The sequence below is a fragment of the Doryrhamphus excisus genome, linkage group LG14, assembly GCF_037039965.1.
Source record: "Doryrhamphus excisus strain RoL-2023G ecotype Guam linkage group LG14, RoL_Dexc_Guam_v1.1, whole genome shotgun sequence".
Classification (NCBI taxonomy): Eukaryota; Metazoa; Chordata; class Actinopteri; order Syngnathiformes; family Syngnathidae; genus Doryrhamphus; species Doryrhamphus excisus.
The window spans coordinates 16,754,231-16,781,644 of record NC_136370.1 but is presented as its reverse complement, the minus strand read 5'-3'; the positions used below and the strand labels follow the sequence as shown (position 1 = coordinate 16,781,644).

The 27,414-nt window shown below is 41.9% G+C and overlaps 3 protein-coding genes across 5 annotated transcripts in view; 2 read left to right on the top strand and 1 right to left on the bottom strand.

Annotated features, from left to right (window-relative positions):
• The window catches only part of mnat1 (MNAT1 component of CDK activating kinase), a 49,271-nt gene extending 44,423 nt beyond the window's left edge, over positions 1-4,848 (top strand). The window contains exon 8 of the mRNA XM_058091528.2: positions 4,110-4,848. Coding sequence (XP_057947511.2) covers positions 4,110-4,230 — 121 coding nt within the window. The 3' untranslated portion in view covers positions 4,231-4,848. The remainder of the gene's footprint in view (positions 1-4,109) is intronic.
• Positions 3,582-8,788, bottom strand: trmt5 (tRNA methyltransferase 5). Its single transcript, XM_058091521.2, has 5 exons — positions 8,746-8,788; positions 8,036-8,622; positions 7,836-7,960; positions 6,030-6,651; positions 3,582-5,917 (listed from the first exon to the last, which is right to left on the bottom strand). Exons 1-5 carry the CDS (start codon positions 8,751-8,753, stop codon positions 5,859-5,861), a joined length of 1,401 nt encoding a protein of 466 aa, XP_057947504.2. The 5' UTR covers positions 8,754-8,788; the 3' UTR covers positions 3,582-5,858.
• Positions 8,789-8,882: 94 nt separating this feature from the next.
• On the top strand, positions 8,883-26,925 carry slc38a6 (solute carrier family 38 member 6). Of its 3 annotated transcripts, none has more exons than XM_078795946.1 (16): positions 8,883-9,094; positions 10,128-10,249; positions 10,346-10,419; positions 10,488-10,540; positions 11,654-11,693; positions 14,934-15,012; positions 20,674-20,759; positions 20,836-20,894; positions 20,997-21,068; positions 21,432-21,488; positions 22,505-22,584; positions 24,338-24,438; positions 24,524-24,648; positions 25,268-25,412; positions 26,602-26,678; positions 26,770-26,925. In XM_078795946.1, the coding sequence occupies exons 1-16, from the start codon at positions 9,035-9,037 to the stop codon at positions 26,806-26,808; spliced, it is 1,269 nt and encodes a 422-aa protein (XP_078652072.1). In that variant the 5' UTR covers positions 8,883-9,034; the 3' UTR covers positions 26,809-26,925. The 3 variants fall into 3 exon arrangements, with proteins under 3 accessions (XP_078652072.1, XP_057947506.2, XP_057947505.2); XM_058091523.2 differs by lacking the exons at positions 26,602-26,678; positions 26,770-26,925 and adding exons at positions 25,698-25,792; positions 25,867-26,529 and having other exon boundaries at positions 10,131-10,249; XM_058091522.2 differs by lacking the exons at positions 26,602-26,678; positions 26,770-26,925 and adding exons at positions 25,698-25,792; positions 25,867-26,526.
• Positions 26,926-27,414: the final 489 nt, after the last annotated feature.

Sequence of the window (27,414 nt, the reverse complement as noted above, 5' to 3'; positions counted from 1 at the left end):
GTACTTATACTACTACTGTAAATATGACCATGTATACAGTAGCTATAATGTCATTTTGTAGAACACAGACCTCCAAATGTGAACTTGCAGCTGAAAAATATCTCTGATCAGCCCCAATCCGATACTGATATCGATAATATTGATATTTGAATCGATCAGCCCACATCTAGCTACCATGCCTTAATGACTATTGTGCAAAGGATCGTTGCCAACGAAAACTGATGGCTCACCTAAGACTTTTCCACAGTACTGTATATACACTATAGTGCATGGGTCTCAAACACGCTTGAGGCCCCCGCCTTGATATGAAAGTTTAACGTTAGTGCGGCCTGCGCAAGTTTGATATGGATGCTGTATGGTATCATGTACCCAGAAAAAATTATTATGTTTGATTAATGTTCATGTTAAAGGTTAAATAACTGTTAATAGTTATCCTCCCTATCCGTGTGGAAGTGGTACGTTTTTTGGCTATTTAAGTTTAAAGGAAATAACTTGAAGGCTACCGTTTAGGTCGCTAGCTCTCTAGTTTGCGAGTTAGCATGTGTCTCAAGACCCTGCAGTTGCGCAATATGTTGTAAATAAAAAGAGTATAAATGTGACTATAGTCGTGTTTTGTCATGTCTACAGGGCTCTAATAATGCTTTGTTCATTTTGTAGTCGATCTAATGCAGGGGTCTCAAACATGCAGCTCTCGGGCCAAATGTGGCCCCCAGGACACTAGTTTGAGGCCCCCGCCTTGATATGAAAGTTTAATGTTAGTGCGGCCCGCGCATGTTTGATATGGATGCTGTATGGTATCATGTACCCAGAAAAAATTATTACGTTTGATTAATGTTCATGTTAAAGGTTAAATAACTGTTAATAGTTATCCTCCCTATCTGTGTGGAAGTGGTAAGTTTTTGGCTATTTAAGTTTAAAGGAAATAACTTGAAGGCTACCGTTTATGTCGCTAGCTCTCTAGTTTGCGAGTTAGCATGTGTCTCAAGACCCTGCAGTTGCGCAATATGTTGTAAATAAAAAGAGTATAAATGTGACTATAGTCGTGTTTTGTCAAAAGTTTGTATATTTTTCTGTTTTTAATAAATGTGTTGGGTTTTTTTGTGGAAAAACTTGATGCGGCCCAGCCTTGCCCAGACCCTAGCTCCAGTGGCCCCCAGGTAAATTGAGTTTGAGACCCCTGCTGTAGTGCATGTCAGGCTCCTAACTGCCCCAACTTCATGAACGTCCTACACGAGGATGCTGCTTGGTCTCACTGGGAGATCCAGCAGGTGACTTAATGGAGCAGAATTGAACAAACCTGGGGGGGGGCGGGGGTTAGCAGAGGCCAGCAGGGTTAGTTTAAGGGAAGAGGATTTGTCATGATGATACCCAAAGGTGATTTTAACTCACCCGCCCTTCCTCCTCTTCCTTCTCTCTCTCACACACACACACACAGGCGTATATACAGACTGCCCCCCCCACCTTCATGTTCTCTTTCTGCTCTTTTGCTCTCTCCTTAGGGGCAGGACGGTATAAAGTTACACAGAGCTCTCAGCTTTCTTGGAAGGAATGACCACATGAGTAGCTCGGGGATTAGATTAGCAGGAAGAGCAGACTTAGCCAGGCCGTAAATAGCCCCCCGCTTTTTTTTTCACCATTAAAACGGGCACCAGCATAATATAATCAATAGACAGCACTCATCGGATGCAGGAAGCCATACGAGAAGACCTCCCTCAAGTGCTCTGAAGGACAGACTACAGCAGCTTGGCGCTAATGAAGTTATTATTAATCACTGTGCTCTCCTGTTTTGAACTTGCGTGTTGTTTCTCTTAAGTGGCTGATGAGTGGGTTTTTTCTGACATGTCGTTTTTTTAAGCATATACGGTCCCGAGCCGCGACAGAAGGTCATGCCGTGTGACGTAGGACTGAATGTTTGCAGTATTTTCTCCAGTTGTATGCAGCGAGCTGACATCAATGTCTGGTCTAGTCTCACACACACACACGCACACCTACACACACACATACACACACGTACACCACACAGGTGTTGGGTTACTGTATAAAGCAGTTGGGCATAGAAATCAGAGGGCCGTTTGTGCTCCGATTCCCATCTCACTTTGAAGTTTCCTGCACTTGCATGTCAGACTCTTCTATGGGGGCTTTGGTCGTGCATGGGAAGTGTGTGTAGTTGTCTTCCTGATTTTAGGCCCAAAATGTATGAATTTGCCAGATTGCAGTGGATGGAATATGTTGATAGTGGATATATTTTAGCTGACAGAGGAAAAATAACAGTAAGAGATATTACAGATAGGAATTTTGTAAAAAAAAATAAAATAAAATTGAGGTGGCACGGTGGGCGAGTGGTTAGCGCACAGACCTCACAGCTACGAGACCAGGGTTCAATTCCACCTTCGGCCACCTCGGTGCATGCATGGGTTTTTTCCGGGTTTCCTCCCACATTCCAAAAACATGCTAGGTTAATTAGCGACTCCAAATTGTCCATAGGTATGAATGTGAGTGTGAATGGTTGTTTGTCTACGTATATGTGCCCTGTGATTGGCTGGCCACCAGTCCAGGGTGTACCCCGCCTCTCGCCCCAAGACAGCTGGGATAGGCTCCAGCACCCCCGTGACCTTCATGAAGATAAGTGGTAGAAAATGAATGAATTAATTAATTTTCTAGAGGAGTGGTTAGCACGCAGACCTCGCAGCTAGGAGACCAGGGTTCAATTCCACCCTCGGCTATCTTTGTGTGGAGTTTGCATGTTCTCCCCGTGCATGCATGGGTTTTCTCCGGGTACTCCGGTTTCCTCCCACATTCCAAAAACATGCTAGGTTAATTAGCGACTCCAAATTGTCCATAGGTATGAATGTGAGTGTGAATGGTTGTTTGTCTATATGTGCCCTGTGATTGGCTGGCCACCAGTCCAGGTTGTACCCCACTTCTCGCCCAAAGACAGCTGGGATAGGCTCCAGCACCCCCGTGACCTTCATGAAGATAAGTGGTAGAAAATGAATGAATTAATTAATTTTCTAGAGGAGTGGTTAGCACGCAGACCTCACAGCTAGGAGACCAGGGTTCAATTCCACCCTCGGCTATCTTTGTGTGGACTTTGCATGTTCTCCCCGTGCATGCATGGGTTTTCTCCGGGTACTCCGGTTTCCTCCCACATTCCAAAAACATGCTAGGTTAATTAGCGACTCCAAATTGTCCATAGGTATGAATGTGAGTGTGAATGGTTGTTTGTTTATATGTGCCCTGTGATTGGCTGGCCACCAGTCCAGGGTGTACCCCGATTAAAATGGATATTGGCTGCATAGCGGATGAGTGTTTAGCGACCCGAGTTCGATTCCGACCTCGGCATGTTCTCCCTGTGCATGCGTGGGTTTTCTCCGGGTACTCCGGTTTCCTCCCACATTCCAAAAACATGCTAGGTTAATTAGCGACTCCAAATTGTCCATAGGTATGAATGTGAGTGTGAATGGTTGTTTGTCTATATGTGCCCTGTGATTGGCTGGCCACCAGTCCAAGGTGTACCTCGCCTCTCGCCCAAAGACAGCTGGGATAGGCTCCAGCACCCCCGCAGCCCTTGTGAGGAAAAGCGGTAGAAAATGAATGAATATATATTTTTTCCATGTTTATAGTGGGACGTAGATCTTTGAGACCTGGTCATTTTCAAAGTGGATGAAAAAGTGTGAGCACCCCCTGCTAAAAGAAAAGAGTTGATAGTGGTCAACTATGACTGAGGAGACTGTTTTACTCTTTTTTATGTGTGAAAATGTAAACAGTGACTTTGAGCTTTGCTTAAGGACCTGAGAGGCCGCGGCAGGTTACATCTGTAAGCACTTAAAACAAGAGAGACGCCTATAATACCTTAATAGAGCCGTGTTGTAAAGGCTTTTGAGCACAAGGTGTCCCAGTGTTAGGACACGGCTGTCTCTGTCTGCGTTAATCTCATCAAAGGAGAGAAAAAAAGGTCCAGGAAAAATAACTTACGAAGTGTGGATTTAATGATGGATAAAACGTACACTCGGGTTACTCTGCACGCTGTCAATTTGTGTTATTTACAAAATACCTCCAATGACATCACTGATGGGTAGACGGGCGGGGGGGGCTTTGTGTGTTTACAGATACTTGAACCACGTGCGGGCGGCCATGCCTCAGGACACAGCTGGAGGATACAGCTCAGCTTTGGCGTGTCATCGAGCCATCCAGGATGCTTTCAGTGGCCTTTTTCCACTAACAGGCTGACCTCACCACTCTTTTTCACAAAGACGACGACGACGACTTATGGACGAGAAATACATGACCCAAGAGGACAAACACTATCACGGTGGTCAGCGATTTACAGTAATGTATAATTTGTTTTTTAATGTATTTTATATATAAATAAATCAAAATTCCCACAATGTGTTCAGCAACTTATTTAACATTGTATGACATTCAATGCAAGACTCGTATTCAGCTCCTCATGGATGCAATTTTATGATTGTGATTGTAAACTGAAATAAAACAAAAATCTGTCAATATGATGCAGGGTTGCATGATTCTGCAAAAAAAAAAATTCTTGCAATTCTATGGGATTTGAAATTGTCTCTTTGCCATTCTTCAAAGGTCCCGGAACTTAATCCATCCAATCAAAAACACGTATACGGTGGCTCACTCCTATGCAAGTATGGAAAGTAATGATCATCGTTTTAACCAAAATTAAAGTTAAAGTCTTATTTTGCCTAAAACACAAAAATAATATGTCTGTGAATATTCTCATACGTCCAGGTCATTGAGGTTGTTTGATGCTTCTGCCTCTCATCCAAGCGGGCTTCATCAAGTTGATGCACAATGACTAGGTAGGACAGCCGTCGTCCGATACAAAGATACTAGGTCTGGTTTTAGAGTCATTCATTCATTCATTTTCTACCGCTTTTTCTTCACGAGGGTCGCGGGGGTGCTGGAGCCTATCCCAGCTGTCTTGGGGCAAGAGGCGGGGTACACCCTGGACTGGTGTGCCAGCCAATCACAGAGCGCATATAGACAAACAACCATTCACACTCACATTCATACCTATGGACAATTTGGAGTCGCCAATTAACCTAGCATGTTTTTGGAATGTGGGAGGAAACCGGAGTACCCGGAGAAAACCCACGCATGCACGGGGAGAACATGCAAACTCCACACATGAGATGGCCGAGGGTGGAATTGAACCCTGGTCTCCTAGCTGTGAGGTCTGCGCGCATATCAGTATGTGGAATCAGATTATGGAACTCAAAAATAACGAAAATAAGGCATTTCGATAAGCATGGTTACTATTTTCAAAATGGGTAAACAGAACATGTTGAATACAGGAAGTGCACAAACAAATGTATTCGCAATTGATTTGAAACACAAATACCCTGGTCTCCTAGCTGCGAGGTCTGCGCGCTAACCACTAGACCGCCGTGCCGCCCTGGTTTTATAGATGACTTAGGAAATTATAAAATACTCACTGAATTCCGAAGATATTTACATTTTTTTTTAAATAAAATAAATGATTAATCAAATACCAAAGTATTAATTAGATTAGTTACAGCACTACTGATACATGACTACATCGGTGATCAGATCTTTCCAACAAAATAAGTTTTTCTGAAGGATAAACATATGTACTACGTGTACTTCGTATACAAATAAAGCTAAAAACACAATAGTTTTTTAGTTTAAGAAGTATTTAAGAGTCTCTTTTTGATCTTATCCTCTTCATGAGCAACCAGTATTAACATTGATTACAGCACAAGAATATAAAGTAAAAAATGCCTGATGAGTATGTGGAAAGAAAGATATTTAAAATGACCAACGCAAATATTTCCTGGCATAAAGTACATGATGTGATATTGAATGTATTTTCATGTTGAATCAGTTGTCTCGCACTTTTGCTTCTTGGGTGCCGGTCCCTCTGAAGACTCTGGTGATAATAAAAAAAAAAGTCAGGAATTAAATAATATTGTGCAAAGTATAGTCATAAAAATATAAAATTAATGTCTTGTCAATCAAAACTACGCAACATTAATTCTCACCAGTGTGGCTGAAGAGGACTTCTTTGGGTACGGGGAAGCTCACACACATCATATCCTTGTTGGGCGCTACGTTCCGTACAAAATGCACAGAGCAGCGATTCTCCAGAGAGAACCCGATGCTTTGGGATGCTTTGTCCATCACGTCCTTCTCTGGGTTGTCATCTTTTGAGAAGCCGTAGCAGTAAACTATGGGCACGTTCTCCTCGCATGAAGACTCCTGACACAGGAGGCCCTTGAAGGCATCTAGAAACTCCAGAGCCAAAGCAGGAAGGTTCATGACCACGTGGACGCTGCTTTTTCCTCTCAACAACGTAGGAAGTTCTTGTTTGAGCGGACCTCGGATGAACTCCCGGCCGTCCATGTTGAAGGTCTTGACTTTGACTTTGTTGACTTTGCTGTTGTGTTGCAGCCAACTGTAAGACTCGGGGTTGAGGTCATTGGCTAAGACGTTGGCACCCAATTTAGCTGCCGGGATGGCGAAGGGTCCCACGCCGGCAAACACGTCGAAAACGGTGTCGCCGCGTTTGACGAGCTGCACCACGCGCTGATGCTCTGTACTGAGCCTCGGGTTCCAGTACACGCGGGAGAAGTCAAACTCGTACGTCACACCGTTTTCTTTCACCTGGGACACATGAATGGGAGACCAGCATCAGAACCTCAAAGGCAGGGGGCTCAAACTCTATTTACTTGGGGGGCCATTGGAGCTAGGGTCTGGGTGAGACTGGGCCACATCAGGTTTTCAAAAAAAAAAAAAAAACGCATTTATTAAAAACAGAAAAATATACAAACTTTTTCAGTGCTTTGGTTACGATTTGCTACAATAAAAGCTCTGATAAAACATTCCACTGTTCTCAAATATCTTAATTTTTATTTTAAAACTTACCGCTTCCACACGGATAGGGAGGATAACTATTAACAGTTATTTAACCTTTAACATGAACATTAATCAAACGTGAAAATTTTTTATGATACCATACAGCATCCATATCAAACTTGCGCGGGGCTGCACTAACATTAAACTTTCATATCAAGGCGGGGGCCTCAAACTAGTGTCCTGCGGGCCACATTTGGCCCGCGGGCTGCGTGTTTGGGACCCCTGCATTAAATCGACTACAAAATGAACAAAGCATTATTAGAGCCCTGTAGACATGACAAAACACGACTATAGTCACATTTATATTCTTTTTATTTACAACATATTGCGCAACTGCAGGGTCTTGAGACACATGCTAACTCGCAAACTAGAGAGCTAGCGACCTAAACGGTAGCCTTCAAGTTATTTCCTTTAAACTTAAATAGCCAAAAACTTACCACTTCCACACGGATAGGGAGGATAGCTATTAACAGTTATTTAACCTTTAACATGAACATTAATCAAATGTAATAATTTTTTCTGGGTACATGATACCATACAGCATCCATATCAAACTTTCATATCAAGGCGGGGGCCTCAAACTAGTGTCCTGCGGGCCACATTTGGCCGGCGGGCCGCGTGTTTGAGACCCCTGCACTACAGTGTATATACAGTACTGTGGAAAAGTCTTAGTTGAGCCATCAGTTTTTGTTGGCAACGTGGGGGGGGTCTCAAACATGCGGCCCGCGGGCCAAATGTGGCCCGCAGCACACTAGTTTGAGGCCCCTGCTCAAAGGTAATACAATTCGGGAAAATACCAGCTTTCTGAAAAGTCACGCAAAAAACTGCATCATGCATGTCGTTCAGGGTCTACAGATATGAGCTATGATATTATGCTCTCCTGATTATTAAATAACACCAACGGTTATTATTTTGTTGTAACGACAACCTACTTTGGTGACCATGTTCTCCTCTCCAGAAAGCACCTCCATCTTGAAGTTGCGATACGTCGAGTCGATCATATTTGTCTTATTGACCACACATGTGATACCAGGGTTCTTGTCCATGATCACTTGACCTACAATCACAGAAGCGGAACACCAAATGGGTGGGGACTCCATCATAGCATTGTGATGTTCCCTGTGTGTCTCACCAATGAGGTTCCTGTACGGGAGCTGGTGGTCCCTCAGGTTCATGTGTGCGATGTGTCCCACTCGGCTGAAGGCAGACGTCACATCTTGACCCCGTGGGAGCACGGCCTCCAGCACCTCTTCGCTCTTTAGGTTCTCGTAGGTCAACTTCAGTTCATAGTACTGCAACTCCTCCAGAACATCAAATGACCTCAAAGCCTCTGTTTCCACCTCACTGAGGGAGCTTAGGGAGGACACTCTGTGAGGGTCCAGGAGCACCAGTTTAAAGTCTGGACTGTTCTCCTTGTCCTGGACTACTCTGCATATCCCTGGACGCTGGATGGTGGACTTTTTCAAGCTCTTCGTCACTTTGTTGATGAGCCGCGTCCGCACCCGTAGAGCCGGTACAACGATTGTCTGTGTGAAGGCTTCTTTGTCCAGAGACGTCATGCCGCGGACCTGTGGCGGCGGCTGGTATAATTTGGCCTCCATTAGGGCATTCGGTGCACAATTAATAGCGGTAAAAGCTGGGGAACTGAGGCTGCGGAGCACAGTGGAAATATTCGGGTTGTTTCGTATATGCTCCTGTAAAAAAACTCCGCTGAAGCGCCTGTAATGACAGAATTAGCGTTGTTATAAAGCATAAACGTGACCAAGTTAACCACATCTACGCAAAATGTCTGCTATTCGCCATTTAATCGCTTATTAACACTATAATGCAGCGCGAGCTCACCTTAACATCCTTCAGTCAGACATGCGTCTCGGCTACGTCATCCACGCTGGACCAAAAACTCTTCTGATTGGTCGAAGCAACAAAATACCAATCTCTTATTGGTCCTTATTTGTAGTTACGTCAAACGTGCGACGGAAATGCAGGGCACGTGACTTGGACTCGCACTGACAACAACAACAAGCTAGTGATAAGAATATGCGAGAGAATATGGGGTTATAATTCTGAAAGTCGTTGTAGCAAAGACTTTGTGAGACTTAAGTGAAGTTGTGTGTTTGTTTTTGTGCTGAAAATGAGTATCAACGGGAATGAAAATACGGAGGTGACCGACGAAACACCATTGCTGTCAAACGTAAGAACACCAAAAGTTATTTTATCTATTTAGCTTATCTATTTTATAGCTAGCTGTCTTGTCTTCTATGTGAAAGGAAAAAGTATACATCTGTTTACTATATTTAAATGTTTAATTTACTTCTGTGTTATTTTCTTTTTTTCAATAATGAACTAAAGTATGATGTCACCATTAACTCATTATTCTAACTAACAATAATAATAAGAGAAGAACATTTTTTTAGTGGTTTGTGTGACGAGCTAACTTATTAGGAAGTTTGAAAATAAAGCACGTGATGGAAGCAGTTTCAAGTTCAACCATATACTTTTTTTTGCTGGTGTAAGCATGCTCAGATTATTCCTATGTAGTCTGGACGGTGACACTGACTGAATAATCTCATAAAAAGTTACACAAGTGAATATAAATCTATAAATCTTACTTTTATTGTTTGCTCAAAAAGTGTATTTACATTTAAATGGGACCTATTAAGCTTTGTAGTGAGTTGTGGACTCCTATAGAGCAGCTATACACAATAACCTGCTCAGAAATCTTTCTAGATCTTCCAGATTCTGTACCTTTTCTGCAGTGTTTCCATGGACTTCATTTTTTAACATTAGAATACAACATTGTAGCAACATTTATAAGTCAGAAAAGTGGAAAAAAAGCATAATAGGTCCCATTCATGTACTATATTTACGTCCAGTAGGTGTGATGATTACTTCCAGTTTCTTGATTGTGTATCGCAGTCCACGCTTGTTGTGACACTGACACCACTGTGGCCACTTGTCCTCTGCAGGATATCCCTTATTAGAGGGGTCAATCAATTTGGGCAGCTCCCTTTATCCTGAGCTCAGGCAGCTGTCCCACAGCCTGCAGCTCAAATCCCATCCTATCCATTCCCGTTTCCATTCCCTGATCCCAAATGCCACTGTGTTGCTGTTTCATGAGACGCATCATCATCAGGAGCGACCCGCTGTTAGCCATGCTATCAGATGAAATGAAAGTAATTTGATTTATTTTTATTTAACCACATTTCTCGTCATGTTCCGTGCAGCAGAGCAGATCCAAAGGTGCCTCCTTTGCCTCGTCAGTGTTTAACCTGATGAATGCAATCATGGGCAGTGGTATTCTGGGCCTAGCTTATGCCATGGCAAGCACCGGCATAGTTAGCTTCTGGTAAGCATGCCGTGACAACAGCTTACACTAATGTGATGGTAATATGAGTCAAGCCATGATAATACAGCTTCATTTTGATGTGCGCTTCTTGTCTAGTATATTGTTGGTACTTGTATCCAGCCTGGCAGGGTATTCCATACACCTCCTCCTCAAGCTTTGTGACCAGACAGGTGAGAGAGCGGCAAACGTGGGTTATCATAAAAATCTGTTTTTCTTTCATTGCTGTTGTCTCCTGCAGGAATCAACTCATATGAAGATCTTGGAGGGCGAGCATTACAAAAACCAGGAAAAGTATGTTTTATTACTCTGAACTTATTGTGTGAAACAGTCAATCGCCCCTTTATTCACTAACTATTGATAAGACTGATGCTTTGACTGTTTGTTCAGATGTTGATTCATCATCATAGTCATTTATTTAGGGGTACTTTTTACACTATTATCGGTTTTCCCACTAGCCTTTAAAGCTCTTTTCCAACATCTCATGAGTCAAATCTTTACTTCTGACATATTCTACTACTAGTAGAACTACCTACAACTACTACAAGATGCTTGTTGGCTTTTCACCTTTACTAACACTACAGATTAATTAAGTATATTTCACAATTCCTAGCGGTTAAACAGTCAGTGAATCAGTGCTGGGCCGCATCAGGTTTTCCCAAAAAAAAAAAAAAAAACGCATTTATTAAAAACAGAAAAATATACAAACTTTTTCAGTGCTTTGGTTCTGATTTTCTACAATAAAAGCTCTGATAAAACATTCCACTGTTCTCAAATATCTTAATTTTTATTTTTCTAAACAAAATAGGATGAAAATAAAAAAACAAATCAAGAATAAAGTAAATCAATCAATCAGTAATAAATAAATATAATAATAATAAAATGGCAAATAATAAAAACTTAAGAAACCACATATAGTTGGTGGGTAGACAAATTATTTTTTTCAGATTAAAATGAACAAAGCATTATTAGAACCCTGTAGACATGACAAAACACGACTATAGTCACATTTATTCTCTTTTTATTTACAACATATTGCGCAACTGCAGGGTCTTGAGACACATGCTAACTCGCAAACTAGAGAGCTAGCGACCTAAACGGTAGCCTTCAAGTTATTTCCTTTAAACTTAAATAACCAAAAACTTACCACTTCCACACGGATAGGGAGGATAACTATTAACAGTTATTTAACCTTTAACATGAACATTAATCAAACGTAATAATTTTTTCTGGGTACATGATACCATACAGCATCCATATCAAACTTGCGCGGGCCGCACTGACATTAAACTTTCATATCAAGGCCGGGGCCTCAAACTAGTGTCCTGCGGGCCACATTTGGAAGTGATGCTAATAATTAGCATCCTGGAAACATGACTCTAACCCCCTTTTGAAATGTTTTTGCAGGTTCTCGTTGCAGTCGCTATCCTCATCCAAAATGTTGGTGGTAAGTCTCCTGTTTTTTTCTGACATTAATATCCAAAATGTAAAATGATGTTCAGTTTCAGTATGAGGAAGAGAGCGCCCCCTACTGTCAATGTGTCAGCCCTTACGTTTATTGTTCCTTGGCTCTCGAGGCTATTACCCAAAATTCTCCTGATAACCTTTGACCCCACTGCTGCGGTCCTCTTAGCCATTACCCCCTGGGCCCGGAACCTGACTTTTGGTCTAATTGATCACTGATGGTAAAACCCCCTCCCGCCCTCTAAAAAGACTCTAATGGGAGCCCTCCTCTTTGGACTCCGGCCCATCTCTCTGCTCCCGCGGCCTCGCAGGCTGCAGCGGTCCGAGGTGATAGCGTGACCACACTCATTAGCGGCGCGGCTGAGTGGATTATTGTGCTGCCCTCTGGTATGTTTGTGGTTTTCCCAGCATGGGGTGCATTGTGGAAAGGGGGGGGTGGGGGATCAGTGTGTGTTAGAGCCTCTCCAGCATGCATCTGTCTGCACCGTGGGCCCCCTTTTTATAAGAGCGCAATTAGCTTCACTCTGAGTAAACATTCATCTGCACTGCCAAAGGCTGATGGGCCAATTGACCTTAATTACTGGCCAGTATACAGGCTCTCACAGTGTAATGAAAGTGACTCTGTCTTATGTTGCTTACTTTGATGACCACACACGCAGCTCACATCCATTTTCTCCTTACAACATGTTTTCTTACCACTCCACCAATAACCAATCTTTCTCTTCACTCAAGGACGCCTTTGTTAGAGACGTAAGTACCATGTGACCTCTGTCAGTGTTGTTGCCGTGATGTCTTACGATAACCAAGTGCATGAAACTAAACTGGTCGGTACATGGTGTCTCTTGTCTGTGTTGCTGTTGTGGTTGGAAAACGTTTGATGCCATTTTTAATTTCCCGTCACTTGCATCTCTAATAACCATCATCTTACAAAAATACAAAAATTTAAGGCGAATTGCAAGAATTTACATTTTGCACCGTTGGATCCTAAGGAGAGCTTCAAAATGCAAGTAGAAATGCGAGGGGTGCTGGAGCCTATCCCAGCTGTCTTTGAGCGAGAGGCGGGGTACACCCTGGACTGGTGGCCAGCCAATCACAGGGCACATATAGACAAACAACCATTCACACTCACATTCATACCAATGGACAATTTGGAGTCGCTAATTAACCTAGCATGTTTTTGGAATGTGGGAGGAAACCGGAGTACCCACAGGGAGAACATGCAAACTCCACACAGAGATGGCCGTGGGTGGAATTTAACCCTGGTCTCCTAGCTGTGGGGTCTGAACGCTAACCACTCGACCCCCGTGCCGCCTGAGACAGAACAATTTTGAGTAATTTGTTGCAAACAACTAGGTGACGAGACACCGAATGCACGAGGCGAGACAACGGAAGAAATCGGGAACGAGCCGAGATAAGATTTTAACGTTGATTAAGAAAAGTACAGCGATGCCCTGGTTAACGTCATTATTCCGTTCCCGAAGGTCTGATTCAAACCAAAACGGACTCTAACCAAGTCAAGTTTTCCCATAGGAAATAATGTAAATCCAATTAATTCGTTCCTGACACACAAAAATGTTAACTGTAAACATATTTTATAGACAATAATTAAAGTTTTACTTGCACAAAATAATAACAAACATAATTACAAATGGCAATTGAATGGACAACTGAACATTTAACATCACGATTTGAATCTATGCCATACAAAATCGATGCAGAGAGATCTGTTAAAGGCTTTTTTTTAAACAGGTGCAGTTTTACATAAAAAAAAAAAAAACACCACAAACATGACATATGAAATGGAGTAATGAACATTTAACCAAATTATTTTACCTGTAGTGGGCACAAATCTGATATAATCAAACGCTGTTGCCCTTAAAATGGCGTCCGCAGACCACAACGTGTTGCACGATCGAGTGCAGGCATTGCAAGATTTTCTGTAATTACTTTTATTTCCTCTCTCTATGATTGAATGGCACAAATCACATCTCTCAATTGCCTCATAGTTGGGTTGTTTTTATATCCTTTTTGCCTTGGCTCGCCAAATACTGTACAGTTGCTTACCTCATGAAGGGATTAGCCTGCTCTTTGCCTAGCTAACCTAGCTATCTAAAGAAAATCACACGACAGAACAAATATCCCCCGCCCCTAACGGAATAAACACACAGCACCACAACATCTGCTTCTTTTTATTTCTATTTGCACACTCAACATATTTTATTGATTTGAAATGAAATCTAAACTGCAACTTTGTGCAAGAGTTAGCATAGTGCTAATGTAAGCTCACATTGTTCTTGTTGTATTCAATACCATTGCATCCCTTCAAAAGATTATGCAAAAAGCCCAAGTCTGTTTTCTTCTTGTTTTTAGTTAAAATGTAAAAGTTTCGCTAAAGATTTTTGTCCGAGTCACCCAGTAGGTCCAATCCTGTCCATTTACTGGCAGACCTTAGTGCTTCATAATGTGTTTCCTCCTTCTCAGCGAGTGTCTGTGTGGGCTGAAGGGTTATTGGAAGAATTCTCTTTTATAAACACACGCAGGATCTGAGGGATTACGGTCGTAGTTTATTTAACGGCGAGCGCAAAACCCTTTCCCTGGGGGGAAGTCAGGTCCCGCCTAACCCTGGCTGTGTCTGTCTTCCCAAAAAGTAATCCCTTAACATTATTTGCCTTTATCACTGGCCGTATGCTGCATCTGAAGCTCATTTCACACCACAAACGCGCTCTTGTTCTGGTCTTCATCTTCATTTCCATTCAGCCACCCCACCGCCACCCCACCTCTGATGTTCTTGGGGCAAGTATGACCCAAGGACGTGACCCTGATAGCTTCCTCCAATTGGCTGTCTAAGGAAGGATGTTGGAGACTGATAATGTCCTGTTTCCTAGTTGGAGGAAAGCATAGAAAGGGGAGAAGTAGCAGGATTAGCGTCAGGTATCATTATTGTTTGCATTCCCCCCCCTCATTTCTCCATGTGGGTCTCAGACGGTCCAAAGATCTGCACAGCGTCTGCACATAGGGCTTTGCCGGTGATCCCCTTTGAGCTGCCTGCCCCACCCATCTGCATTAAATCAGACCCCTCCGCCCTGTGTGCTGGACCTCACCGCCCTCACACACAGAATCACCCAATGTGTTTGGCATGCTGTGCTTTGGCTCTTTTTTTTTTGTATATGTGTGTTCATTGCAAAACCCACATGGTCTAAACGCTCCCTCTCCCTTCTCACAGCCATGTCATCATATTTGTTCATCTTGAAGTCAGAGCTTCCTGCGACCATCACCAGCTTCCTGAGTCCGGACCACTCTGGGTAGGTGCGCTAAGATAACAAACGTAGCCTCTTTTTGCTGCAAATCCGAACTGTATACTTAATGGCCAATCTAAAGAGATGCAATACAAGAGCTGATGAAGCCACAACCAAACATTCATTCATTCATTTTCTGCCAATTTTTCCTCACGAGGTTCGCGGTGGTGCTGGAGCCTATCCCAGCTGTTTTCGGGCAAGAGGCGGGGTACACCCTGGACTGGTGGCCAGCCAATCACAGGGCACATATAGACAAACAACCATTCACACTCACATTCATACCTATGGACAATTTGGAGTCGCCAATTAACCTAGCATGTTTTTGGAATGTGGGAGGAAACCGGAGTATTTGTAAAAAAGGGCATCCGGAATGTAAAGGGCTCATGCCAAAAATCAGTATGCGGATCAAAAAGGCCTGCTGTGGCGACTCCATAATCAGGAAAAAAAACCCCAAAAAATGTATGATTTGTGTTGATGTTGGATCGGTATTCGCATCGGCCGATACTCAAGGTTGCAATATTGAAAAAATTGAAAAAATTATATGGAGACAATCTGAAATGACCCAAAATAACTTAAGATGTGACTCCTTATACCAGGGGTCGGGAACCTTTTTGGCGAAGAGAGCCATGAAGGCCAGATATTTTAAAATGTGTATCTGTGAGAGCCATATACATTTTTTTAAACATTGAATGCAATAAAATGTGTGCATTTTTATGTAAGACCAACAGTTTTAGATAATGGGCTCTAATTACGTAGACCAGGCACACTACCCCACGCCAATGGGGTGTGGCCAGCACACTTTTGTGAGCAGCGCAGTGTCCAATAATAAATCAAATACTTGTTGCCATTAATGCAACTTCTGCTGCTGCTTAGTTTTGCACCGTACTCAGTATATTTCATTCTTTTGGCCATCTTTGCCAGAAGGCTTGGTTCTGCAGCTTTCGCTAGGTGACTATTTGACTAAAGGAGGAAAGTTTACATTTACATCTTAATACCGAGGTACACTACCGCATTACCCAGTAATAATCAAGTTTTAGTGTTTGACCTGGAAAATATCATCAGGAAAGATAGATATGGTTAAAATATAGATATGATAAGAAAATAGATGGACGGATTAAAATGCATAAGAAAGTTGTTGATTTTGAATATTATTTTTAACAGTAATTTCTGTGATGGTTTACTTTAAAATGTTTATTGAAAATTTTTATTGTGGTAAGAAATGCTCGAGAGCCAGATACAGTCATCAAAAGAGTCCTACCTGGCTCCCGAGCCATAGGTTCCCTACCTCTGCCTTATACTGTTGTTTTGAGTTGCAACTTATTCTTTTCTTAGTCGATTAATCTGTAACTTGTTGTATCGATTAATTCTGGGGTCCAGAACATATATTTAACACACACACTATTTTATGCTTATAATTTTGCTTGATTATTTATCTAATTGTATCTGTAAAAGTGTTATACTATCAGCTGTATGTTCTCATGTCCCTTTTTTCAGGACCACATCAAACTATGTAATTTAATTTTACAGTTTTGTTTTTATTTTTTTACTAAATAAGACATCTGACTTGCAAGTCATGTTGCTAGTTTTTATGTTAAAAGTTGAAATACTTAGGAAGCAACTGGCGGGCCAGTCCTAGACAGACCAAATCGATATGCACCAATCACAAACAGTTAGATAGAACATGATAGAACATATCAGAAAAAATGCCATAAATAAACGACCAATATATCCTACCAGTTGGATATCTTAATAATCATATTCTTAAATGAATTCCTAACTAATCCCAAACCTGAGAGCTATTAAGCTTAATTGATACAGCGTTTGCGCTGATGTATCTAATGTTGTGGTGGATGAGTGTAAGTCGTTTTTGACTCGTGTGACCACAGAACTACTCAACAAGAAACCTGAGAATAATGTGGTGTCGGACAATGTCTCCCTAAAGCTTTACCGCTATACTGTAGTCATACTGCAGCAGTGTTAAAAAGCAAAACAACATATTAGCACACTGTGGCTCCGCACCCTCACGGACAAATGAGTGATTTCTGTCGTTCCACACTGGATGTGAGAGGTGTAGCGGCTTTCGCTTCCCTCCATCAGCAGTCGGATCATCTGTTTTTTATTAGCTCTCTGCTTTCACCCTCAAATCTCTAGCACATGTTCTCCGGAATCAGACTGATACAAAGGGATATCAGTTTTGCCATTCTAATTTCAGCGCGCCGCTGAGAAAAACAAAAAGGTTTCTGTTAATGAGTTGGCTTTCAGACGCCAGCAAAAAAACGGACTCATGCCCATCAAAACCAGAATGACTGAGATGATTAGTATTGCAGCATCTTCTATTAAAAATCATTGCAGTTTTATAGCCCTTTTATCGGAAAGCGGACGGCGAAACATAAAAAAAAAAGTTTCTCCCCTCACTGTGGATGTGGGAATGTGCTGCGTTGGCCAGCTTTATGCTGTTATTAAAACACTTTGTTGAGACTCCATTGCAGTCCTGTGCTTTGGAATTGGATGAAATCTTCCATATTGAACACAATAAGGCGCTGAAAAGCCTTTCATTTTCTAAAAAAAATCGATGGCACGCCTTATGTGTGCTGTGACTTCCAAAATCTGCCACAATGTTATGCAAGTGATATCGATAAGAACGCCAATATTAAGCATCTGTACTCTTCAAGTTTATTTGTTGAGTACAGTAATCAGTAAAAGTACAGTATAAATACATATATGTATATTCATTCATTCATTTTCTACCGCTTTTCCTCACGAGGGTCGCGGGGGTGCTGGAGCCTATCCCAGCAGTCTTCGGGCGAGAGGCGGGGTCCTGGACTGGTGGCCAGCCAATCACAGGGCACATATAGACAAACAATATATAGATATATATACACACATATATATATATATATATATATATATATATATATATATATATATATCACATCTTCTGAGTGCCTTATTTGTATTTATAAATATATTTATAATGTATTTGAATTCGGAATGAGAGCGCAGGCCTCACAACTAGAAGACCCGGGTTCAATTCCACCCTCATCCATCTCTATGGGGAGTTTGCATGTTCTCCCCGTGCATGTGTGGGTTTACTCCGGTTTCCACCCACATTCCAAAAACATGCTAGGTTAATTGGCGACTTCAAATTGTCGCTTCAAAGCTTTATAGATCTTCCAGAATCTGCACCTATTCCAAGCAGTATTTCTTTGGATGTCCAAAATAGTCTGTTTTAATTTAATCCACCCATAGCCCGTGTACCGGTGTTCGAGTGGTTAGCATGCAGGCCTCACAGCTAGGAGACCGGAGTTCCAATTCCATCCTCGGCCATCTCTGTGTGGAGTTTGCATGTTCTCCCCGTGCATGCGTGGGTTTTCTCCGGGTACTCCGGTTTCCTCCCACATTCCAAAAACATGCTAGGTTAATTAGCGACTCCAAATTTTCCATAGGTATGAATGTGAGTGTGAATGGTTGTTTGTCTATATGTGCCCTGTGATTGGCTGGCCACCAGTCCAGGGTGTACAGCTGGGATAGGCTCCAGCACCCCCGCGCGACCCTCGTGTGGATAAGCGGTAGAAAACGAACGAATGAATGAATGAATCCGGAATGATCTGGTGCAATGATTGCTAGGCAGGCCGAGATCCAACATCTGCTGCCTTTGACCTCGTAAATGTTCTTCAGTGTGACATAGACACATTGTCAAATCTTTAGAACATCTTCCCAGCAGAGTGAAGATTACCCATTTTATTCCTGATAATGTTACTGTGTCCGTACACAAGTGCACATAGTGTATTTTCTATCCCACGCAACGGTGCTTCAGCTCAAAAAAATTAAAAAAATAAATTCTATCATGACAGTAACCCGTGTGACGTCCAGTTACCGGGCAGAATGTGTGAAGATGAAGAGACAAATCCATCAGCGTCCCCCTGCTAACGCTGTAGCTGCAGTGGAACAGCCATAAGGGGTCACTGAGTGTTGATGTGGTCGGAGCAGGTGCTTGCTGACTCTGGGATCCGCATAAAGAGCACCGGAGCCAGGCCCCGTGACCCTATGCTTCAGTCCCCATGCCAGGCACCGCGCCTCCTATCTGACCTCGACCCACAGCGGAGCCGACATGCCTTCCACATGTGTCACCTCCAACACCCGGCCCACCTCTGTCTCGAATAGTATTCCCCTCTGTCTTTCTCAAAACCAAGCGATTCATGGTCTGGTCTGATGTGTTGGAGCTATGCAACGTTTCAATGTGAATTACATAATTGTTATGGTTTGTGAGAGCTAAAGCCTTTAATGGGTACCACATGAGGGGTCTGTCGGTCTGGATTTGAGCATAAAATGGAGACAAATTTCCAGAGGCGTCTCATTTTCAGGAACCTTAAAAAACATCCCTGTTGTCCCTGACATTTCGCCACCACGTTTTTTTATAAATAATCTTTTACAGCCTTCATTCACTCATGTCTGTTCCTTATTTTCTAGAGGCTGGGAGTGACATTTGTGCCAGTACAGAGCTTAGACATTGGAGATGTATCTGGATGTTCTTTTGACTACCTTTCTTTCATTTAACTTTTTAAAAGGGCGCCAAATTCCATTTTTGGAATATGCTGAATATTTGTTTGGCCCCACAAATAACTGCCATTCATGGTTGTACATGTTTGTAACCCAAAAGCAGCTTCGGAAATCGCCATTTGACCCCCCTGCACAACCCAAAATTCCATTCTTCCAATGAAGGTAAAAGCACCCCAGATTGTGATATAAGTTGGTAGGAAAAAAAACTTATGACTACGTCCTTGGTAGTTAATGAGTTAAGAAAAATGTAACTTGTATCAAATTTTCAACTGGTCTTAAAATTTTCACCTAATTTAATTTAATTTAATTTAATTTAATTTAATTTAATTTAATTTAATTTAATTTAATTTAATTTAATTTAATTTAATACATCATGATTTCTCAGTCAAGACTCTGCCTCATTGATCACCATTATCTTAAAATTAGCATCACAACACCTCCGCTGCTGTCGCTTCTTTTCAGCGGCTGCATCTCTCCAGGTCATGTGTGTGTGAGTGACAGGAAGAAAACCTCTGAGAAGTTTGTTGCCTTTCTTGGTTTTGATGTATAAGTCTCTAGACTCAGAATATAGGACAACAACATCTTATGTTATTAGATTATGTTATATTATGTTATAATATTAACAGGATGTAATAAGAGTAAACCATCTAGTAACAGTGGTGACAGGAACATTCATTCATTTTCTACCGCTTTTCCTCACGAGGGTTGCGGGGGTGCAGGAGCCTATCCCAGCTGTCTTCGGGCGAGAGGCGGGGTTACACCCTGGACTGGTGGCCAGCCAATCACAGGGCACATATAGACAAACAACCATTCACACTCACATTCATACCTATGGACAATTTGGAGTCGCTAATTAACCTAGCATGTTTTTGGAATGTGGGAGGAAACCGGAGTACCCGGAGAAAACCTACGCATGCACGGGGAGAACATGCAAACTCCACACAGAGGGGGGATTTGAACCCTGGTATCTTAGCTGTAAGGTCTGCGTGCTAACCACTCGACCTCCGTGCCGCCCGTGACATGAACAGTTACCCAGAATTAATATTGTATTTGTGTGTTTCATTTTCATTTCAATCAGCCATGTGCTCATGTCTGTTTGTTTTTTAGACAGACCTGGTATCAAGATGGCAGACTGCTGCTGATCCTCGTTACACTATGCGTCATCCTTCCTCTGGCAATATTGCCAAAAATTGGTACGTAGACAAACCAGCCTCAGAAGGCATCTCGACAGGCATACCAGATCATACCAGATATGTGTGTCTGTTTTAGGTTTCCTGGGCTACACCAGCAGCCTGGCCTTCTTCTTCATGCTCTACTTTGCCATTGTGGTAATTCCTGATAATTCCTGATTCCTAAATTCCTGATATTTCTTTATTTTGAGTTGACCTCCTCTGTTGTGTTTTTCACCCACTGGGTTGTCTCCTTCTCAGGTTGTGGTCAAGAAGTGGTCAATCCCCTGCCCGCTGCCGCAAAACCTGACCACGTTTTTAGGTGTATCTCAGGTAATGGCAATAGATGAGTCTGACCATGGCGGTCTAGACTAGACTAGACTAGACGAGCTTGATAAGGACCAGAGAGTATTGTGGGGTGACTGCTACCTTAGGGGAAGGAAGTTCAACTCCCCTTAGATTTCCTCAGCCTGGAAGTGACCTCTGACCTCTTTTATTATACAAACCATACCATAACTCCAGACGTGGTGTGGCTTAACTGAGAGGAATGTTTTTCTTTCAGTCGCAAAACGCTAAGCTAAGCAGTGGAATTTGGATTTTTTTTTTTTTTTCCCCAGCCCTTCTCCTTCCTATTTGCCGCATGTCATCTCTCTTTTCAGGAATAACACTCTCCCTCTTTTCTGCCTGTTTATCCAGGTATCAAATTCCTCAGACTCGGATTGCACACCCAAACTTTTCGTCATCTCTAGTCGGGTACGTATGAAACAAAGCCTCCCTGCTGCACACACACACTCACACATTAAAAACAAAGAGAGGCCGCGACAAGTCATTAAAAGTCGAGTCTGCTGCAGTTTGTAGGCACTGATGATGACAAGTCACACTTTGACGTTTGAAGGATGGAATATGCTGAATTTTTGTTTGGGCCCACAAATAACTGCCATTCATGGTTGTACATGTTCGTAATCCAAAAGCAGCTTCAGAAATTTGCCGTTTGACACCCCTGCACAACCCAAAATTCTATTATTCCAATGAAGGTAAAAGCACCCCAGATTGTGATGGCGCCCCTCAAACATGATATAAGTTGGTCGAAAAAAAAAAAAACGTATGACTAAGTCCTTGGTAGTGAATGAGTTAAGAAAAATGTAACTTGTATCAAACTTTCAACTGGTCTTAAAATTTTCACCAATTGAAAATTTAATTTAATTTAATTTAATTTAATTTAATTTAATTTAATTTAATTTAATTTAATTTAATTTAATTTAATTTAATTTAATTTAATTTAATTTAATTTAATTTAATTTAATTTAATACATGATTTCTCAGTCAAGACTCTGCCTCATTGATCACCATTATCTTAAAATTAGCATCACAACACCTCCGCTGCTGTCGCATCGTTTTTCAGCGACTGCATCTCTCCAGGTCACGTGTGTGTGAGTGACGGGAAGAAAACCTCTGACAAGTTTGTTGCCTTTCTTGGTTTTGATGTATAAGTCTCTAGACTCTAGAATATAAGACATATAAAGATGGATATATATAAGGATGGACTGTGTATGACTGCAGTTGACACGGGTAAAAAAAAAATAACCTTTTTGAAAATACAGCCATGATGGCATACATACATGCCTTATATTTTTTTTACATTTCCACTTTATTTTGTTACATTAGCTTAGTACAAATCATAGCTCCCATATACCGGATCCTCATACATGTGTAACCTGGTGAGCTCCTAATGTGCTTAAAGCAACATGTAAACATGATGTGTGTTACAGAGTGCCTACGCTATCCCCACCATGGCCTTCTCCTTCCTGTGCCACACCGCCGTCCTGCCAATCTACTGCGAACTTGACCGGTCAGCTATGCTCCCCACATGAACACTATGTTCACACAAACAGAAATTTTTAAAAACGTAATCATATTAAATCATATGCTTTGCCTTTGGCGTACATGAAAATTCATTCATTCATTCATTTTCTACCGCTTTCTCCTCACAAGAGTCCCGGGGGTGCTGGAGCCTATCCCAGCTGTCTTTTGGGCGAGAGGCAGGGTACACTCTGGACTGGTGGCCAGCAAATCACAGGGCACATATAGACAAACAACCATTCACACTCACATTCATACCTATGGACAATTTGGAGTCGCCAATTAACCTAGCATGTTTTTGGAATGTGGGAGGAAACTGGAGTACCCGGAGAAAACCCACGCATGCACGGGGAGAACATGCAAACTCCACACAGAGATGGCCGAGGGTGGAATTGAACCCTGGTCGCCTAGCTGTGAGGTCTGCGCGCTAACCACTCGACCGCTGTGCCGCCACACATGAAAATATTTCTTTTAATTTAAAATAATGTTATTGTACTGCAGGGTCATATATTGTTTCATTTTCATTCATTCTACATTCATGTAGGCAGGAATGGGGGGGGTTCTCAATTTGACGCAATGCAGGGGACCAGAGGATTGACTTTCTTTTTAAGTAAATAGTTTACACAAGGGGCTGCACGGTGGAAAGTGGTTAGTCCTCACAGCAAGGAGAACCGAGTTCAATTCCACCCTCGGCCATCTCTGTGTGGAGTCTTGTGTGGGTTTTCTTCGGTTAGGTTAATTGGCGACTCCAAATTGTCCATAGGTATGAATGTGAGTGTGAATGGTTGTTTGTCTATATGTGCCCTGTGATTGGCTGGCCACCAGTCCAGGGTGTACCCCGCCTCTTGCCCGAAGTCAGCTGGGATAGGCTCCAGCACCCCCGGCGAAAATGATGAAATGATGAGTTTACACAAGTTAAAAGCACACATAGAAAAGTACATTTACACTCAAGAAGAGAAGTTTATCTTTGTAGGGCCTGCAATGAAATACCACAAAAAAACATTTCTTACTGAAGTAACAATAAAATATAAGGAGAACTTTCATTTCTTTCTGCTCCATTCTGATTGGCTATGGGAGATCACATGGTCCAACAGCATTACACTGAGGCATGTGGCTTCCATTTTGGCTCAGAATAATACATATAATAAATAGAATCTTGAACCAGTCATGATGTGCTATATATATATATATATATCACTATATTGACACTTACTATGGTACCCATTATGTCATTATTAAGTTATTAATGTGTATTATTAAAAAAAAAACCTTAAACAGTATTATGGAAAGCAGGAAGTGAACAAATGTAACAGTTACTTATTGTAAAAGTACCAGATGGAGGGGTAGGATTTAATAAGCTTTGCTTCTTCCTACTCCTTTTGGACATGTGGAACTGTGAACTGATTATGTGATGCATTCAATTGTAATCTGATGCATTTTCAAATGAAATAAAACCATTTAAAAAAAATAAGAAAATATTTTAAAAATGTATAAAAAAATACAATTAAATAAAATTAAATTATATTAGGAAAGCAGGAAGTGAACAAATGTAACAGTTACTGATTGTAAAAGTACCAGATGGAGGGGTAGGATTTAATAAGCTTTGCTTCTTCCTACTCCTTTTGGACATGTGGAACTGTGAACTGATTATGTGATGCATTCAATTGTAATCTGATGCATGTTCAAATGAAATAAAACCATTACCATTACCAGAATACTGTATAATGAATGGTGTCTTTTAGGCCAAATAAAGCAAGGATGCAGAATGTAGCCAATGTCAGCATCAGCCTCAGCTTCCTGGTTTACCTCATTTCTGCCCTCTTTGGCTACCTCACCTTCTATGGTAGGTTGCACCACACAAAGTCATACGCTCCACCAGGCCATCTGCTGACTCTTGAGTTATTCTTTTCTCGTCTGCTTGTGTACAGCTCACGTGGACTCGGAGCTGTTGCTTGGCTACGATGCCTACATGCCGCACGACATCTTGGTGATGACGGTTCGGCTGGCAATCCTCATCGCTGTGTTGCTGACTGTACCGCTCATTCACTTCCCGGTGTGTAACCACCGAATATGCAAATATATCCTATTTTGTGAGGTGTATGATTTTGATCTTTTTAATCTGGTGACAGGCTGCACGGCGGTGGAGTGGTTAGCGCGCAGACAGCTAGGACCCCAGGGTTCAATCCCACCCTGTTTGCATGTTCTCCTCGTGCATGCGTGGGTTTTCTCCGGGTATTCCGGTTTCCTCCCACATTCCAAAAACAAGCTAGGTTAATTAGCGACTCCAAATTGTCCATAGGTATGAATGTGAGTGTGAATGGTTGTTTGTGCCCTGTGATTGGTTAGCGACCAGTCCAGGGTGTACCCCGCCTCTCGCCCAAAGACAGCTGGGATAGGCTCCAGCACCCCTCGCCACCCTTATGAGGAAAAGTGGTAGAAAATGAATGAATGAATGAATGAATAACCTGGTGACCAAAATATAGTATATTAAATATATTCATGCTGTCATCAACACTTTGAAAGCCTGCGATTGGCTGGCGACTAGTCCAGGGTGTACCCCACCTTTGGCCCGAAGTCAGCTGGGATAGGCTCCAGCACACAAATTTTATGACACATTCACAGGGTCATTAATTATTGAAGAATACCTGATGGTTTCGATTTTTTTTTTCCAGGCTCGTAAGGCTGTCATCTTGCTCCTGCGAGGAAATCGTCCCTTTTCCTGGCTGATCCACATCGCAACAACTGTGGTCATCCTAGGAACGGTCCTGATGCTAGCCATCCTTGTGCCAGATATCAGGAATGTCTTTGGAGTTGTGGGTAAGGTTCTTTTTTTTACTTTTTATTTTATTTATTATTTTATATTATTATTTTTTATTTGTCATGGAAACATGGATAACTACACCGAACACTATCCATAACGTAACAAAGGTGGGGTTCCGTTGTATTTTATGTCATCTTGGTATCAATAGACATGACATAATGTTATTTTGAATTATGTAGGCGGCAGTTGCATTATTTTTCATTTAATATTTATGGTACTGTTAGTGTTTGAAACCGTGATGATCACACACACACACACATATTATCCTCTTTGCCCGCCAGGATCAACGACATCCAGCTGCCTCTTGTTTGTTTTCCCCGGCATCTTCTACCTTAAGATTAGCCCCCATCCTCTCCGATCTTTTGACTCCATTGGGGTAAATCTTCACATATTTTTAACAAGCACTAACAGAACCCCTCTTGGGTTTTTAATGCAATATTGTGTTTGTAGGCCATGGCTCTGGTGGTCTTCGGTTTGATTATGGGCGTCAGCAGCTTCTCAATCATCATCTTCACATGGATACAAAGCTCTTAGCCCGTATTTACACGAGGCAAAGCTTCAGGGCAGATGGGGATTCTACCAAAGAAGTGATTTCAATGAAATAATGGGATAGGTGCTAATGAAAATGTCCCACTGAAATGCAAAATGCATACCTATAAACATGTCTCCAGTATAAGAGCAACCAAATGTAGATTGTGTGTCACATAAGGACAAACGTGTGGTTTTCATTTAATCAAATGTTATTTTTGCACATGGCTTTTTTCACTAACATAAAGTTGACTCACTTATACTGTATTGTTTATTAAGCTTATTAATGTTCAGGGATGTTTGGTTTTGTCACTCCGAGCCATATGTATAATGATTTTTTCTGCTGCTAAGGGTATCATTTTAAATTTGGGTTCTTTATGGGGAAATCTATTGTCAAACGTGCCATAATTAAAGGGAAATTTTGCATTTTTTCCATATTCGGTTATGTGTAGCTCATTTGTCAGATATACAGTGGTGTGAAAAAGTGTTTGTTCATTCATGATTGTCCAACTTAAATGATTCAGAACATTAAAAAAAATTAATATTAATCAATGACAACACAATTATTGTCCTGCCGCAGAACTCAACTTTGTTTCAGCTTGAGGTCACAAACTGATTGCTGGACATTGTCTTTCATGTTTTGTTTTGTTTTGGTAGACAGCAGAATTGATGCCTCCATTTATCACAGCAAGTCTTCCAGACCATCACACTACCACCACCATATTTTACTGTCGGTATGATGTTCTTTTTCTGAAATGCGGCGCTACTTTTACTTTTTGTAATGGGATACACACCTTCTGAAAAAATCGACTTTTGTCTCATCAGACCAATGGTCGAAACATCAACCCGTGTCAGCTCTGGTAAACTCTGGAGCAGAGAGTCGTTTTATAGATGCAGATCTGGCAACTAGGGACTAGCTTTGTTGCTAAAACTCTGGATGGTCGTCATCTGGCCACAGTCACCCACCAGACTGAAACCATCAGGAAGTGATATCCTTTTTTGGTATGGCGAACCCCTACGGATCCCATATTCGTTTTTTTTCAGTCAGCATAACAGCTAAATGAACTGGACAGGAGGGGAGATTCTCCTTCCAGGGACCTCTTTGTTGTACAAGTTGTACAACATCTTGCGTCCTGATCGTGAAGCTATGGAGACATATATTAGGGAATCCCAACTTGCAGGGATAATTCAACCCACCTCTTCCCCAGTGGGAGTTGTTTTTGAGAGCCTGCATAGAAAACAACATCACGGTCAAAAATAAATACCCTCATCCCAGCTCACATCCGCCTTTGATGCCTTACAAGGAGTCTTTACTAAACAAAACAATACCATCTAGGGTACATACGAGCTGAAGATGAGTTGAAGATGGCACTCAACACACTCTTGAGGTACCCAAATGATGTACTGAGTCTTTGTTTACCTGGATTTTCATCTACTTGAGGAATATTGACTTACACATCTCCCATGTTT